The 14,369-nt window shown below is 44.6% G+C and overlaps 1 protein-coding gene across 7 annotated transcripts in view; it reads left to right on the forward strand.

Annotated features, from left to right (window-relative positions):
- Positions 1-14,369, forward strand: part of LOC115086957 (DNA helicase MCM8-like) — a 200,697-nt gene that overhangs the window by 157,945 nt on the left and 28,383 nt on the right. For all 7 annotated transcript variants that reach the window (XR_003855373.1, XM_029593488.1, XM_029593489.1 and 4 more), the window contains 2 exons: positions 5,231-5,368; positions 8,326-8,455. Coding sequence is in view for 6 of the 7 variants with exons in the window: in XM_029593488.1 (XP_029449348.1) it covers positions 5,231-5,368; positions 8,326-8,455 (268 nt within the window). In the remaining variant the exon portion in view is untranslated. The remainder of the gene's footprint in view (positions 1-5,230; positions 5,369-8,325; positions 8,456-14,369) is intronic.

Consider the following 14,369-nt stretch of genomic DNA (forward strand, 5'->3'; position numbering starts at 1 on the left):
GACAGCATGTGTTGGTGAATGGAACCTACTCTGAAAAGAACAGTGTTAAGCGGAGTTCCGCAAGGATCGGTGTTGGGACCAGTCCTGTTCAATATCTTTGTGAGCGACATTGCGGAAGGGATTGAAGGTAAAGTTTGTCTATTTACGGATGATACTAAGATCTGCAACAGAGTGGACACGCTGGAAGGAGTAGCGAGAATGAGACACGATTTAAGGAGGATTGAACAGTGGTTGAAGATATGGCAGCTGGGATTCAATGCCAAGAAGTGCAGAGTCGTGCACTCTGGGGTATGGTAATCCAAAAGAGCTGTTTGTGATGGGAAGTGAAGGGCTGTTGTGCATGGAGCAAGAGAGGGACCTTGGGGTGATTAATGGATAGCGATCTGAAGACGGCAAAGCAATGTGACAAGACAATAGCTAAAGCCAGAAGAATGCTGGGCTGCATAGAGAGAGGAATAACCAGTAAGAAAAATGAGGTGATAATCCCCTTGTACAGGTCATTGGTGAGACCTCACCTGGAGTACTGTGTTCAGTTCTGGAGATCGTATCTCAAAAGGGACAGAGACAGCATGGAGGCGGTCCAGAGAAGGGTGACAACAATGATGGGGTCTCCATCAATTGACACATATGAGGAAAAATTGAAGATCTTAAATAATTATACCCTGGAAGAGAGGAAGTGCAGGGGGGATATCAGACCTTCAGATACCTAAAAGGTTTTAATGATGCATAATCGACCAAACTGTTTCCATTGCAAAGAAATCAATAGAACTAGAGGTCATGTAACTAAACTCCAGGGAGGATGACTCGGAACCAACGTCAGGAAATATTTCTTCACGGAAAGGGTGGTGGATGCCTGGAATGCCCTTCTGGAGGAGGTGGTGGAAACTTAAATCAGTGAAAAATTTCAAAGGGGCATGGGATAAACACTGTGGATCCCTAAAGGTTAGAGGATGGAAATGAAGAAAAGAGTGTATGGGGTAATTTGCTGGTGTGGTGGTTACTACCTTTAACCAATAAGCCTTCATAGTATTGATGCAACGCCATTATTCTCTGCTTCAACGCCAAGAGGTGTCGGGGAATTGGACAGCAACCAACAAGACCCCCTGGCTTGATGGTCTGGGAGGTTGTTAGGTGTGGGGGGAAATTGTGTGGCGCAGCAGAAGCTGCTATGAGCTTGCTGGGCAGACTGGATGGACCGTTTTTGGTCCTTTTCTGCTGTCATATCTATGTTTCTATGTTATGTTTCCTTCATCTGTTTCATCGAGTTTCTATGATGCAGCATGAATGTACTTTTGTTCCACCAAAAGCTGATTCCATATGCCCACTGACTTCTAGCCAACAAACTGCAGACTTTTTTTCATTTAATCCACAGATAAGCAGAGGTGGAACATCAATAGTGTCATACAAAAATGCCAGGAGAATGCTGACACTGCCCACATTTCACTGCAAAGTAGCCGCTTCAGGGCAATTCTGCAAAACATGCTATTTTTATTGCTTACGAAATGAAACATAAACAAAATGATAACTTGCTCATTTTTCTGGAATAATTTCTTTCCCCAGTGCTTGTATAAAGGTAAATGGGGGCTATTTGAAGGCTTTTCCCATTGAAAAAGGTATGAGGCAGGGATGCCCTCTCTCCCCGCTACTCTTTACACTTTACTTAGAGCCTTTGGTGGCCATAATCCGGAAACACAGGGATATTCCGGGGGGTTGAGTATGGGATCAAGAATATAAGCTCTCCCTGTTTGCAGACTGTTCTTTTTACAGTAGCTTTTCCGGAGACTTCTATGGGTGCTTTAGCAGAAGAATTGGTGAAATTCAATAGTGTATCAGGGTATAAATTTAAAACATAGAAAAGTCCAAATTCTTGAATATATCCTTATCAACAGATACAGTCTTTAGTTTTTTTTTCACTTCACTAGGTCGCCAAAAGTGTCTTCCTGCTCACCTGCACTATCTTGTAGACAGGATGGGTAGCCCTGCCCTTGACAAGGTGTAGTGTGGGTGAGCTTCAGGCCTAACTTATCTCCCTGCTTGGGGGTTTGGGCTAACGATCAAATTCAGGGATTTCTTTTCATCCCCTGAAATTCCTGAGGCTGTCCTGCTGGTCAGCTGTGTCTGGTGCTTTGGCTCGTAGGATCTGTCACAGACCCTGCCATTGTTGCTGATTATTCTTCCAAGTGTTGCTTGAGTTTTCTGCCCAATATGCCTATTAGCCAAACATGGGAACACTTCTGCAGAGACATTCTGTCCTTCAGATGTCAGTGGGCGCAGTTTCTTTCTAGGGAGTTCTTGAGCCCCAATTGGCTTTTTGGTTGTCTTGTAACACCAAAGAAAACTGCGGTCTTTGTTCAAGAGTACTTCTCTTTTTTATCTCTAGACTTTTTCCTGTATCCAGGAGGTTCAAGACCTACTATCATTGACAGGGTTTACTGATCTGAAAAACCTGCTTGTAATGTTTTTCAGTGATGCGGAGTATATTTCTTGTTGGCACTCGCATCACTCCCTGCCTTAGGCGCCTCTGCTACGCATCAGAGTTTTGTGTCCTGGGTTTTCTCTTTTCTCACCTAGAACCCTTTGTGGATTGGCTGTCTCACAGCAAAAGGGAGAGAGGTGATGCTTTAAGCACGGTGCGGTTTCTTGCTTTGTCCTGCTCAGATAGCCAATAGCTTGGGATTCACCTACGTGTGAGGACTACCATTCTGCTTGTCCTCTGAGAAAGCAGAGTTGCTTACCCTGAATTAGGTATTCTCCGAGGACAGCAGAATGGTAGTCTTCATGAAACCCACCTGCCTCCCCTGGGAGTTGATTTATCCATGTATCAGCTATATTATGGACCGAAGGACTCTGCTTAGGAGGCAGGGTGATGACTACAGCTGCACATGCGCAGTAGGGCATGTTTGAAAGTGCTAGATTCTTTGAGATCAAAGTTCCGTGCCAGGTTCCATCCAATGATGTCACCCATGTGTGAGGACGAACATTTTGCTGTCCTCTGAGGACGCTTATTACAGGTAGGCAACTCTATTATACTAATAACCCAAACATAGTGACATCATCCAGTAGGGAAACAGTTAATAAAATGCTGATCATCATCTGTAATCACTGTGAACCAATTGGAATGCTCAATTGACCCTTTAAATTTTTGATTGATATTGCAACCAACCACTATCTATCCTCTCCACATCTCCTTTAATTTTTTAAGGACCGTTTACTTATCGAATGAAAATGTGCAAAAGAAACTTAGAACAATCAAATAATTCAAAATAAACTGCATTATCTTCTGTATCACTGTTTTAAAGAAGTAACCCCCACTCCGTGTTCATGTTTAAACCCTACAGTTCAACAGATTGTAGCTTAAATATCCACTTCTGTTCTCAATGATACAATTGTTCATCATGATTCCCTCCTTGTGGACTGACAGGTGGATGATCAAATGGAAAACAACAAAGGTTATCAAAATCATGATCTTTATCTATACAATGCTGTGCCTATGGTGCATTTAATCTCATTTTGATCCAATTGCGATGTTCATCCAAGAGGGTTTTTAACATGCACGGAGTGGTGATGAGAACCCTAAATATCACTAAGCTGCTGATTCTGCATCAGGGGTAACTTGCAGAGCATGATCATGGTTGAAACCGTAATATCGAGTGTGGGAGGTTGAATGTTTTGGACAACAGCCTTGCTAAGTTTGGTGTTTTATATGGATTTTATTTAAAATTTATTAAAAAAAACCAAACCATGACCCAGTATATTCTTCTGTCTTCCAAAACATTTTGTTCAGTGTGGAGTACAATGCAACACTCATAAACATATTCATCTCATAAAATGAACACAACTAAAACATACAATAAAAAAATGAAATAGTACAAACATTTTAAACACACATAAAATACAGTATATCACATATTAAAAGCCTCATTAAAATATTTATTTACAAAATAATAAGCCAAGGAAGGGGCCTAGGTGTTGGGTTAAGTATTGGTCTTGTAAAAATTGAAGGAGACAGTGGCCAGGCCTGAAATGGCCTACTAGTGAAGGTGGACTGCAACAGATATGGAGGCCAGTGATGGGGGGAAAAAGGTTGAGAGAGCAATTAAGACATGGGAAGCTGCTGATGGGAAATTTATATTCTCATATAACCAAATGACAGAAAACCATAGAAGAAGAATCTTTGCTCTTTTTCTGTTATCATCCACTATGTTTACTATATTTACAGCATCAGTTACACTTGGGGGTAGTGTCTCTAAATGGATTAATTTTTGTGTGTAGCAGTGCAGGAATGAAGCTCACTTGTAAGCCAGGGTATGTTGGATATGATCTCAATCTCTCAAATTTACTGCCAGTGCCCTTCTTTATACCTGCATTGTACCAAAGAGAGCTTCCTTCTGGAGTTCATAAGTTGTAAGGAGGCTGATATTTAGCGCTATTGAGCCAGATAAGTAGTGGCCACTGAATATCAGGCTGTGTTCAACGGCCACCACTTAGCTGGATAAATATTTATCTGGCTAAGAAGATAGCTGGATATCTTAGGGGTGAGCAATGAGTGGATCAGGGCAGGGCTACTTATCCAGTTACCTTAAGTGAGTAAGTGCCGATATTCAGAATTATCCAGTTAAGTTAATCGAACAAGTTAGGTCTAAATTTAGCCAGATAGAACTTATCCAGCTAACTAGAACATATCCAAGTATATTCAGCGACATAGCTGTGCCACTGAACATCCCTTCTAAGTTAGCCAGATGAGTTATATCCAGCTACTTTAGATTATCGGATATCTTTCAATATGGGGCCCCGTATGTATAAGCAACATATCAAGATGTGCCTGGCAATTCGTTTTAATCAGGGCAGTGCCGCCCAATACAACTGGGACTTTATCTTTCTGTCACTTTTCTTTGTCTGATTACATCTTTTGGTAACTGAGAATCTTCTCTCTCTCCGTTTTTAGTGCACAGAATAATGGCTTGGCATTAACACTTCTATAGGCAAGGCCGATCTTGTACTTTTCTCTTTTACCGCAATGCCTGATTTTCTTGCTTTAAGCTTTTTATTGGTTTAGAATAGGACTGTAGCTGTTAGAGCTCCTCAGGTTTTGAAATATACTATTTGAGATTCAGTTTGACAGAGCATATTTTGAAAAATCACATACATAGCAGGGAGACTAAACTTAAAAAGTATTGTATATGGGGATCACATTGATATTTCAACTTCGGGGATCTTTTATGTTTTTCAGTATGAAAATCCATGGACCATTCCAAATCTTCTTTGCATCGCACGGATTGGGCTGTCACCCGTTTTGGGTTACCTCATTGTTGAAGAAGAATTTGCTGTTGCACTGGGTTTATTTGCCTTGGCTGGGTTAACAGATCTGGTAAGTTGTAAAGATTTATAATTTGCATTGATTTTTGTTAATGTTTCACTTTCTATGTAAATTGTTTCCGTAAATAATTTTAATAATATTTTGGAATACTCTACCTTAAGACCTTATGCAGGAAATCAAATTATTAATTTTTGGGAAGAAATTGAAGGCCTTCCTATTTAAGGGAGCCTTCAATGTCTGCAACTGACTGAAACTTCTGATTTTAATGATTAATTGTACATACTGATGGTTATTAATGACTTCTGTTTTATTGTGGTTGTTTACTTTGATGTCTATGTGAATTGGTGTAATCTGCTTTATGGAATTTTATTGAAAGACTGTGGACTATTATAACTATTTTAAATAATAAATAAATAGACCTTTCTCTTGAGGCAGTTATAGTGTAGTTTCCCCAGTCTGTCCTGTTGACCTCGCTGCCAGTCGTGTTTTCAGGATATCCACAACGAATATGCATATGAGAAATTTCCAGCCATTGGAGACCCTATATATGTGTTTCCCACCTGCTCAGCTTTCACTTCAGCCACGGGGCAGAAGATATTAAGGATATTTACCCAGCTTCCAGTTCAGGCATTAAAAACAAAGCAAGAGCCTTTTTTATCCCAACAGAGTCTTTTGCTAGTCTGGAACATCTTCAACATTAACTGCGTTAGAGCATCTGATGCAGAGAAACACAGCTTAGTAAAGCAGCAGAAGCTCAATTTTAAACTCGCGTGTATGCTTCTGGATTGTTCACTCCCTCTATAGGTGGTACAAGTCAAAATGCGGGGACCAGTATTCTTTCTGGCTTCCAAGGGCACTCAGTTCTCCATTGTGAGGCCTTGAGCAGTGATCTTTGGTATTTGGTCAGAATCTCTCCACTGAACCTCAGTTCTATAGCTATAAATGTGTTTCCTTTCTCCCTTTGCTGACTGACTGCTCTCCTCCTAGGAGTCATCACCACGATATTAAGTCGGTGGAAGTACAGAAAAGCTCTGGCCAGGCGTTAATTTGTGAGGGTAAAAATGTACTCGTCAGGTGCACATTTTTTTTTGTTTTTTTGATGGGGGAAAATAGCTAATAGCCTCATCAACATGCAGTTGCATATGATGAGCTCTATTAGTTTTGCAGGGGGTTGGGCGAGTGTTTTGGATATGCTAATCCCCTTATAGAATAAGGGGTTGTGGACGGGTGTCCAACCATAGGTTAAATAGTGCGCTCAGCTGAGCGCACTCTATTGCATCGGCCTGCCAAAGCAGGAGACGAGTAGGATTAAGGCATTATTGCAATGATTGACCTCTTATGTGATATTGTGGTTTGCTGGTTTGTCTTGCAACAATGGCAACACTCGATTTGAACAAACGAATGTCTCAACACATGGACAGGTCAATCTGCCTTTTTACTTGGTTGATCATTCTGAAAGTAAGATGTAGCTGCCGACAGACCGCATTATGGCGTTAATGCACGTATTAAGGCGTTTTCGCATGCGTAAAATGCCTTAATGCATGTGATAAGCCCCGTAATGCATGGTGCGTTCCAAAATTTCAAAAAGGAAGGAGTTGGGGCGGGATTTCCAAAAAAGTGGGCTGGCTTCGCAGTTTGCGAAGCCATAACACACGATATCGCACAGTTTTAACGCCGAAAATAACTATACCTTTTTCAGTTGCATTAAGCTGTGCGTTATCATGCATTATGCCCATAACGCAATTTGTGATTTTTTTTCATTCACAAATTCCGTTTTGGGCATTTTTAGGCTGGGGAAGGGCCTGAGATGTGGGAAGAGAATGGAGGGGGACAATTTCCATGGCCAATTTACTGAAAGCATGTTTTTACCATGTAGGTGACTGTCTGAGGACTTGGTACACCAGATAGATGAGGGGTGGACCTTGGGGGCACATTTGAGAGACCCCTCCCAGTCCAACTCTGGGAGGGGTCCACTGGACATGGAACCACCTGCTGGTTCCATGTCCAGTGTTATAATGGCTGCTCATTGCGAAGCAGTGCACTTACTCTCATATGCTTACAAATGTCAGAGTTTTAGCTCAAGGCAATTTTTAGAGTATTTTTCAGGTTATGATGGGTCTCTGCCCCAGAGAGCTTACAATCTGAATGGGTACCTGAGGCAGCAGGAGACTGACTTGCTCAAGGTCACAAGGAATATCAGTGAAGCAGAATTTGAACTCTCATTTCCCTGGTTCACAGACCATTACTCTCACCGCTAGGTCATTCTTTCCCCCTAGCTCCATGGAGTAAATCGGTCCATAACTAAAGCTGAAATGATACTTTCTAGAAAATGACCAAAAAAGATTGTGTGTGTTAAACCATTTTATTTTTAAATTTAAAATTCCCTATTTGATTAGAACTGCAAAAGTTAAGCTTAGTGAGGGGTTTTTTTGGCATCTCCTGCGAAACCTTCAGAGATAATTGGGTTCCAACTATAATTTAATTCAGTATTTTCACAATTGTGATTCTTAACCCATGTATAATTCTTTTGATGAACACCTGGTTTTGGTACTATTAATCACTGTTAAAACACCAAGGGTGGCAACATAAAACTTTAGAATACATTTATTTTCTTTAAACTATAAATTAGGGCCATCATGCATTCACTAGACCTTTCTTCTCCCAGTCGGCTTTCTAACTCCTGAGGCCTGTGTCAGCACCTTGGGCTTTGTGAACGGTTGCTTGTTAAAACAGTCCATCATGTCAGATGTCACTTGGGAGGACAGCTTTGGAAAGTAGGCCCAGTAGTGTGGAAGAAAGAGCTTCTTAGTGGAATCCTTTTACCTTTGGGTTCACAGCACTACGTAACTCAATGTCCCATCACCAAAACTTTCTAACACAATATAGTGAAGCAGTGCTTCTGGTGAATGATGATTGTCACCTTGTTTAAGGTTTTATATGTAATGCTATGAAAGGTTTTTTTTTTTTCTTTGTATTAACATCCATCATTGACTCTCCCATTTTCACAGCTGGATGGCTATATTGCTCGAAACTGGGCTAATCAGAAATCAGTTTTGGGAAGTGCCCTTGACCCACTGGCAGATAAAATACTTATCAGTGTCCTGTATGTTTGCTTAACTTACGCCAAACTTATTCCAGGTAAGAACTCTGTAGCAAATCTTCTATAAAGCCAGCACATAGAAGTCTTTTCATAGGAGAGATCGCTATATGTAGTGGCATGTCGAGACTTGAAAAAACATGTTATTTAATACATTAAATTAGCTTTGTGTGTGAAAATGGAAGGGAGGTGGGGTAGGAGAATCGAGTTAGCTTTCCATATGCTATATTGATCTCCTCTTTTGGAGAATTATTTTAATTTAACTCTTGGACCTTTTTACATTGGACTGCACACAGTGGAGATTTAAAGCTCCTGTAGGCCTTAAGATTACTTGCAAATTGTAAGTGGTATCCTTGAGAGGATGAGGCACGCTGGGTGTAAACACCAGTGCACTCATGCCCCCGCCAGAGGAATCCTGCAGTGGGAGAGGAGTCAAGGCTCCAGCAGAGACCATGAGTGCACGTCATCTCGCAGTCTTGCACATAGTGTAACATTCACCCTGCTTCTCCTCGACAACGCCTGCACACTGAGTTAGGGGTAGAGAGAAGGGAACAGCAAGGTCTTGAGTAGCAATGTGGGAGTGTGAGTCAGTGGTTCTGATAATTCTTGAGGGCTGGATCCTATGTACAGTTAATATTATTGGATTATGAGAAGGAAACTTGATTTTAATAATATAGAATTTTTGTGCCCATACAGAGCATAAATACATTCTCAGAGGACAAGCAGGATGGCAGTCCTCATACATGGGTGACAACATCACATGGAGCCCCAAAACGGAAAACTTATGTCAGTTTCTAGAACTTTGACTTGGCCTACTGAGCATGCCCAGTATGGCCTATACGTGTGTTCACGCTGTGTCTCACTCTAGTCTTTTTTTTTTTTTTCCCATGGAGCTTGTAAGCATCGCAGTGTGAGCTCACTCACTGGCTTTTTGGCCTTTTTTGGAAAAGTTTTTTCCGCGGGTTTTTTCTTCACATTGTTCGCCGGGTCCCTCTCAGTGCTTCCCCATAGTGTTCCTAGTCAGGGTTTTCGACTCTTCTGGTAAGTTTCCTTTCGTGGTTGATTCCCCCATAGCGGCGGTGCTTCAGTGCCCGTTGGCGTCAGTGCCTGCTGTCATCGATTTTGATTTTGTGGCCTTTTTATTTCGGATGTCATGGCCACATCCGGGTTTCAGCGATGTGGCCAGTGACCGAGGACCGTGTCCATTACAGACCCTCATGAGATATGTGTCCTCAGCCTGGGGGCATCACAGGACATTCAGGGTTGCCACTTATACACACAAATGACTCCAAAGGGTCGTTGTCTTTAGCTCGACAAGATGGAACTGTTCTTAGGGTCAAAGAAGACCAATCCATCTGTATCTGCATCAGCAGCATCTGCATCGATGGACCTCAGAGCTGCACTAATGGACACCGTACCATCAACATTGGCAGGACTGTCTGTCTGTTGGTGCTGTCGGCTGACAGGGGCGCTGGAGACAGACCCCCGTCAATCTCCTCTGGATCAAGGATATCGGGGTACTCTTCATCGGCCTCGGCATCATGGAAGGACCAGGCCGAGCACTGAGAGAAGCCGAAGAAGCATCAGCACCAGTCCCGTTGATACATGGGGATGCACCGGCTCATGCCGCGATGCCCCCGAAGTGACCCCGCTGCGAGGGGCGCCAGTCCTCTGTCTGTACCAGGGGTCCGCGACAGTCTTCAGGCCTGATGCCAGTCACCAATCTGCCTCGCGAGTTCGAAGAGGATCTGGCTACCCCTCCTTCCTTCCAGTCAATGTTGGCATTGAGAAGGAGCTGGAGTGGTGAATCCAACTGGTGCTGGAGGGTACTGTCCAGCCTGGAACCACTGCTGGAAAAGCTCAACATGCTGCTCGATGCCTTACCGACCCAGCTGACATCTGTTACCAGGACAGAATCTGTGTCTAGCAGGGCACTGATGCCTCCCCCTGCCAATACTGTAGTCGTTGCCGGTACCACTGATGAGGAAGCTCCTCTCAGCCGGGAGAGATGACGAGGCCTGAAGCCTCCTGTCCAGCTTTGCCAGTGCCTGCACTTCTGGACGAATGCCAAGCACCTAAGGCCCCATCTTCTGAGGCTTCAATAAAGATGAGGCTCCCTGTTAACCCCTGGGGGGATGATACAGCAGAGTTATTCAACGAGGGCTCTGAGGATCTCCCATCAGACCCTTCTCATTCAGAAGAGCGAAGGAAGTCTCTGCCTGAGCTTTTAACCTTTGCAGGGTTTGTGAGGGTGATTGCGAAAGCCATCCCATTTCAGTTACTGATGGAGAAGGATACCAGTCACAAAATATTTGAGATCCTTCAGTTCGTGGAGCCTCCTAAGGAGAGTGTGGCGATCCCGCTACATGATATCCTTAAGAAGCTGAAGCTAAGGATACGGGAGTACACCATCACAGTGCCTCCCGATTACAAGAAGGCTAACACAGTCTACCTCATCCAGAAGGCTGCCAGATTCGACAAGCGTCAGCTACCTCACCAGTCGGTGATGGTCGAATCCACTCTCGAGATCCAAGCATTCTTGGACTCATTCTTTGGCACCCCTGGGGACACTCTTTGGAGGAAAGTGTTTCAGGAGGCCATGCTCATTGCTTCCTATCAGCTCTAAATGAGCCAGTACTCTCAGGACATCTGGAAGCAGTACAGGAGGTGACAGAGTAGCTGCCTCCATAGCAGCAGAACACCCTCATGTCACTGGTGCATAAGGGCCTGGCGTGCGGGAAACATGAGGTCCGAGTGACCTACAGTGTTTTCGAGACAGCATCAAGGGTCTCTTTTTAGTGGGAATTGGTGCCCACAAAATGGCATGGCTAAGGGCCTTGGATCTTCGACCAGAGTACAGGAACGACTAGCCGACATGTCTACTGGGGAGAATCTCTTCGGAGATAGGGTGAGGGACGCGGTGGCCTAGCTCCGGGACCACCGTGAAACTCTCCAACAATGCTCCACTAGCTCTCCTTACCCGACCTCCTCTTCTAGGAGGCCAGCGATAATGGGAGGAAGTTCTTTGCTCCCGCTTCCTCACTCCCGTCAACAATATCAGGGCTCCTGTGGCTGTCCTAGGCAGTAGAGAGCCCCTAAGTCCCAGCCAACGCCTTGGTCAATTCCAGGGATGGAGTTTTGACTAGGTCATAGGGAGCATAGGCCAGTCGTTCGTACCAGGGATATTGGACCCTCTGGTTGGAGGCAGGCTGTGGTTATTCCTGAACCAGTGGTCCAGTGTAACCTCTGATCAGTCGGTTCTTTCCATTGTCCTTCAAGGGTACCAATTGAATCTATTGGGTGTCCTGCCAAATGGCTGTCCATGCCCATTTTGGGGGCCAGTAGGTCATCAGGAGGTACCACTAGCGGAGCTCTCCTCCTTAATAGCCAGAGCGGTCAAGCATGTGCCATCGGGGCAAAGGGGGCGGGGATTCTACTCCAGGTACTTCCTGATTCCAAAGAGAACAGGAGGCCTCCTTCCCATCCTAGACCTAAGGGCCTTGAACAAATTTCTAAAAAAAAAAAAAAAAAGTTCATGATGGTTTCCCTGGACACCTTGATACCCTTTTACAAAAAGCGGACTGGCTATGCTCCTTCATTCTAAAAGACGCATACACTCGCATCGAGATCTTCCCCGGTCACAGAAACTATGTCCTATTTGTGGTGGGGGAAACGGCGCTTTCAGTATCGGGTGTTGCCATTCAGGCTAGCATCAACCCCTCAATCTTCACAAAATGCCTGGCCATGGTGGCAATGAACTTCCGCATGCTTGGGGGTGCATGTTTTCCCTTATCTGAACGATTGACTGGTCAAGAGTACATCTCAGGCAGAGGCCATCAGGTCCATGCGCTTGACCATCCAGGTGTTGGAGTCGCTAGGGTTCGTCATCAACTACCCGAAGTCCCATTTTGGCTCGTCACTTCAGTTGGACTTCATACGAGCTTTGCTAGACACTGCTTAAGCCAGAGCTTTCCTGTCTGACAACCATCATGACAGAGATTCAGCAGAGCCAGCAAGTGTAAGCCTGGCACATGTTGAGGCTGTTGGGCCATATGGCCACAACCATCCAAGTCACTTCCTTGGTATGATTACACATGCACAGAGGCCAATGGACCCCTAATGTCGCAGTAGAGCCATGCCACTCAGAACCTTCAGGACTGCATCTGAGTCACCCCATCTCTCCGGAACTCATCCTGGTGGTGGATATTTTCAAATCTGGAATGGGGGATCTCTTTTTGAAGTCCTCCTACCCAAATTGTCCTAACAATGGATGCGTATACCCTGGGCTGGGGAGCTCATGTAGATGGGCTGAGCACCCAGAGTGTCTGGTCTGCTCAGGAAAGCTGTTGTCAGATCAACTTCCTGGAGCTTCAGGTGATCAGGCACGCGCTATGGACTTTCAGATATTGGCTGTCCAACAAAGTTGTCCTGATCCAAACTAACAACCACGTTGCATTGTGGTATGTCAACAAGTAGGGTGGTGTTAGAAAGCAGTCCAGATCTGGTTATGGGCCCTGTCCCACAGGATGGGACTCCGAGTGGTAGTGGTCAGAATGAATCATGCCTTCAGACCCCACGAGTGGTCCCTGGACCAGCATGTAGCAAATCTGATATTCTACCTCTGGGGGAATCCGGATGTAGATCTATTCGCGTCCCCTTGCAACAGGAAGATGCCTCAGTTCTCCCTGTACAGGTAAATTGGCAAACCAGACTCTAACATCCTTACCCATCACTGGGGCAAGGGACTTCTGTATGCATATCCTCTGATTCCCTTAATGGCAAAGACTCTCTTGAAGCTTCATGAGAACAAGGAGTCTATGTTCCTCATAGACCCTTATTGGCTGAGACAGGTCTGGTTTCCACAACTACAGGAGTTGTCCATCCAGAGACAACTGGATCCCCAGATCTTATCACGCAAGATCGAGGCAGGTTGCAATATTCCAATCTCTAGGCCCTGTCTCTCACAGCCTGGATATTGAGAGGTTAATTCTGCAACCACTCAATCTCTCAGAGGATATGTCTCGGATCCTGGTGGCTTCCAGAAAACCTTCCACTTGAAAGTCCTATGCACTGAAGTAGAGGAGGTTTTCCATGTGGTGTGAGCAGAAGGCCCTAGATCCATTCTCTTGCCCCACACAAAAACTGATTACCTTCTACACCTATTGGAAGTTGGTTTAAAAACCAACTCCATTAGAGTCCATCTCATTGCAGTGGTGCATACCACCATGATGTAGCTGGTATGCCCATCTCTGAAAAGCCTATAGTTGTTTGATTCCTGCGGGCCTGCTTCAATTGAAACCTGCTCTAGGGCCTCCCACTGTGTCTTGGCACATCAACCTGGTGTTAGCTCAGCTGATGAAAGCTCCTTTCAAGCCACTGTGCACCTGTGACCTGAATTACCTGACCTGAAGGTCATATTTTTGGTGGCGGTTAGCGAGCGCCAGGCCTTAGTGACTTATCCAACTTACACTAAGTTTTTTATCATGACAAGATGGGCTTGTGTACGCACCCTAAGTTCCTGCCTAAGGTGGTGACTGACTTCCATTTTAACCAGTCCATCGTCCTGCCAACATTCTTTCCCAGGCCCCATTCGCACCAATGCAAATGAGTACTGCACAGTTTGGACTGCGAGCGAGCCTTAGCCTTCTGTCTGGAGCGGCCAGAAGCCCATAGACAGTCCACCCAATTTTTTATTTATTTTGATTGACAATGGCAACGCCCAACAGACACTATCTAATTGGCTATCAGATTGCATTTCCTTCTGTTATGCCCAGTCAGGACTGCATCTTAGGGGTCATGTTAAGGCTCATTCTGTCAGAGCCATGGCAGCATCAGTGGCCCACTTGCAAGCAGTTCCTGTGAAGGAGATTTGCAAGGCTGCGACATGGAGTTCTCGCCACACGTTCACATTTCTCTATTGTCTGGATAGGCATGGCCGACGCGACAATAGGTTTG

This window comes from Rhinatrema bivittatum, chromosome 3 (genome assembly GCF_901001135.1).
Source record: "Rhinatrema bivittatum chromosome 3, aRhiBiv1.1, whole genome shotgun sequence".
NCBI lineage: Eukaryota > Metazoa > Chordata > Amphibia > Gymnophiona > Rhinatrematidae > Rhinatrema > Rhinatrema bivittatum.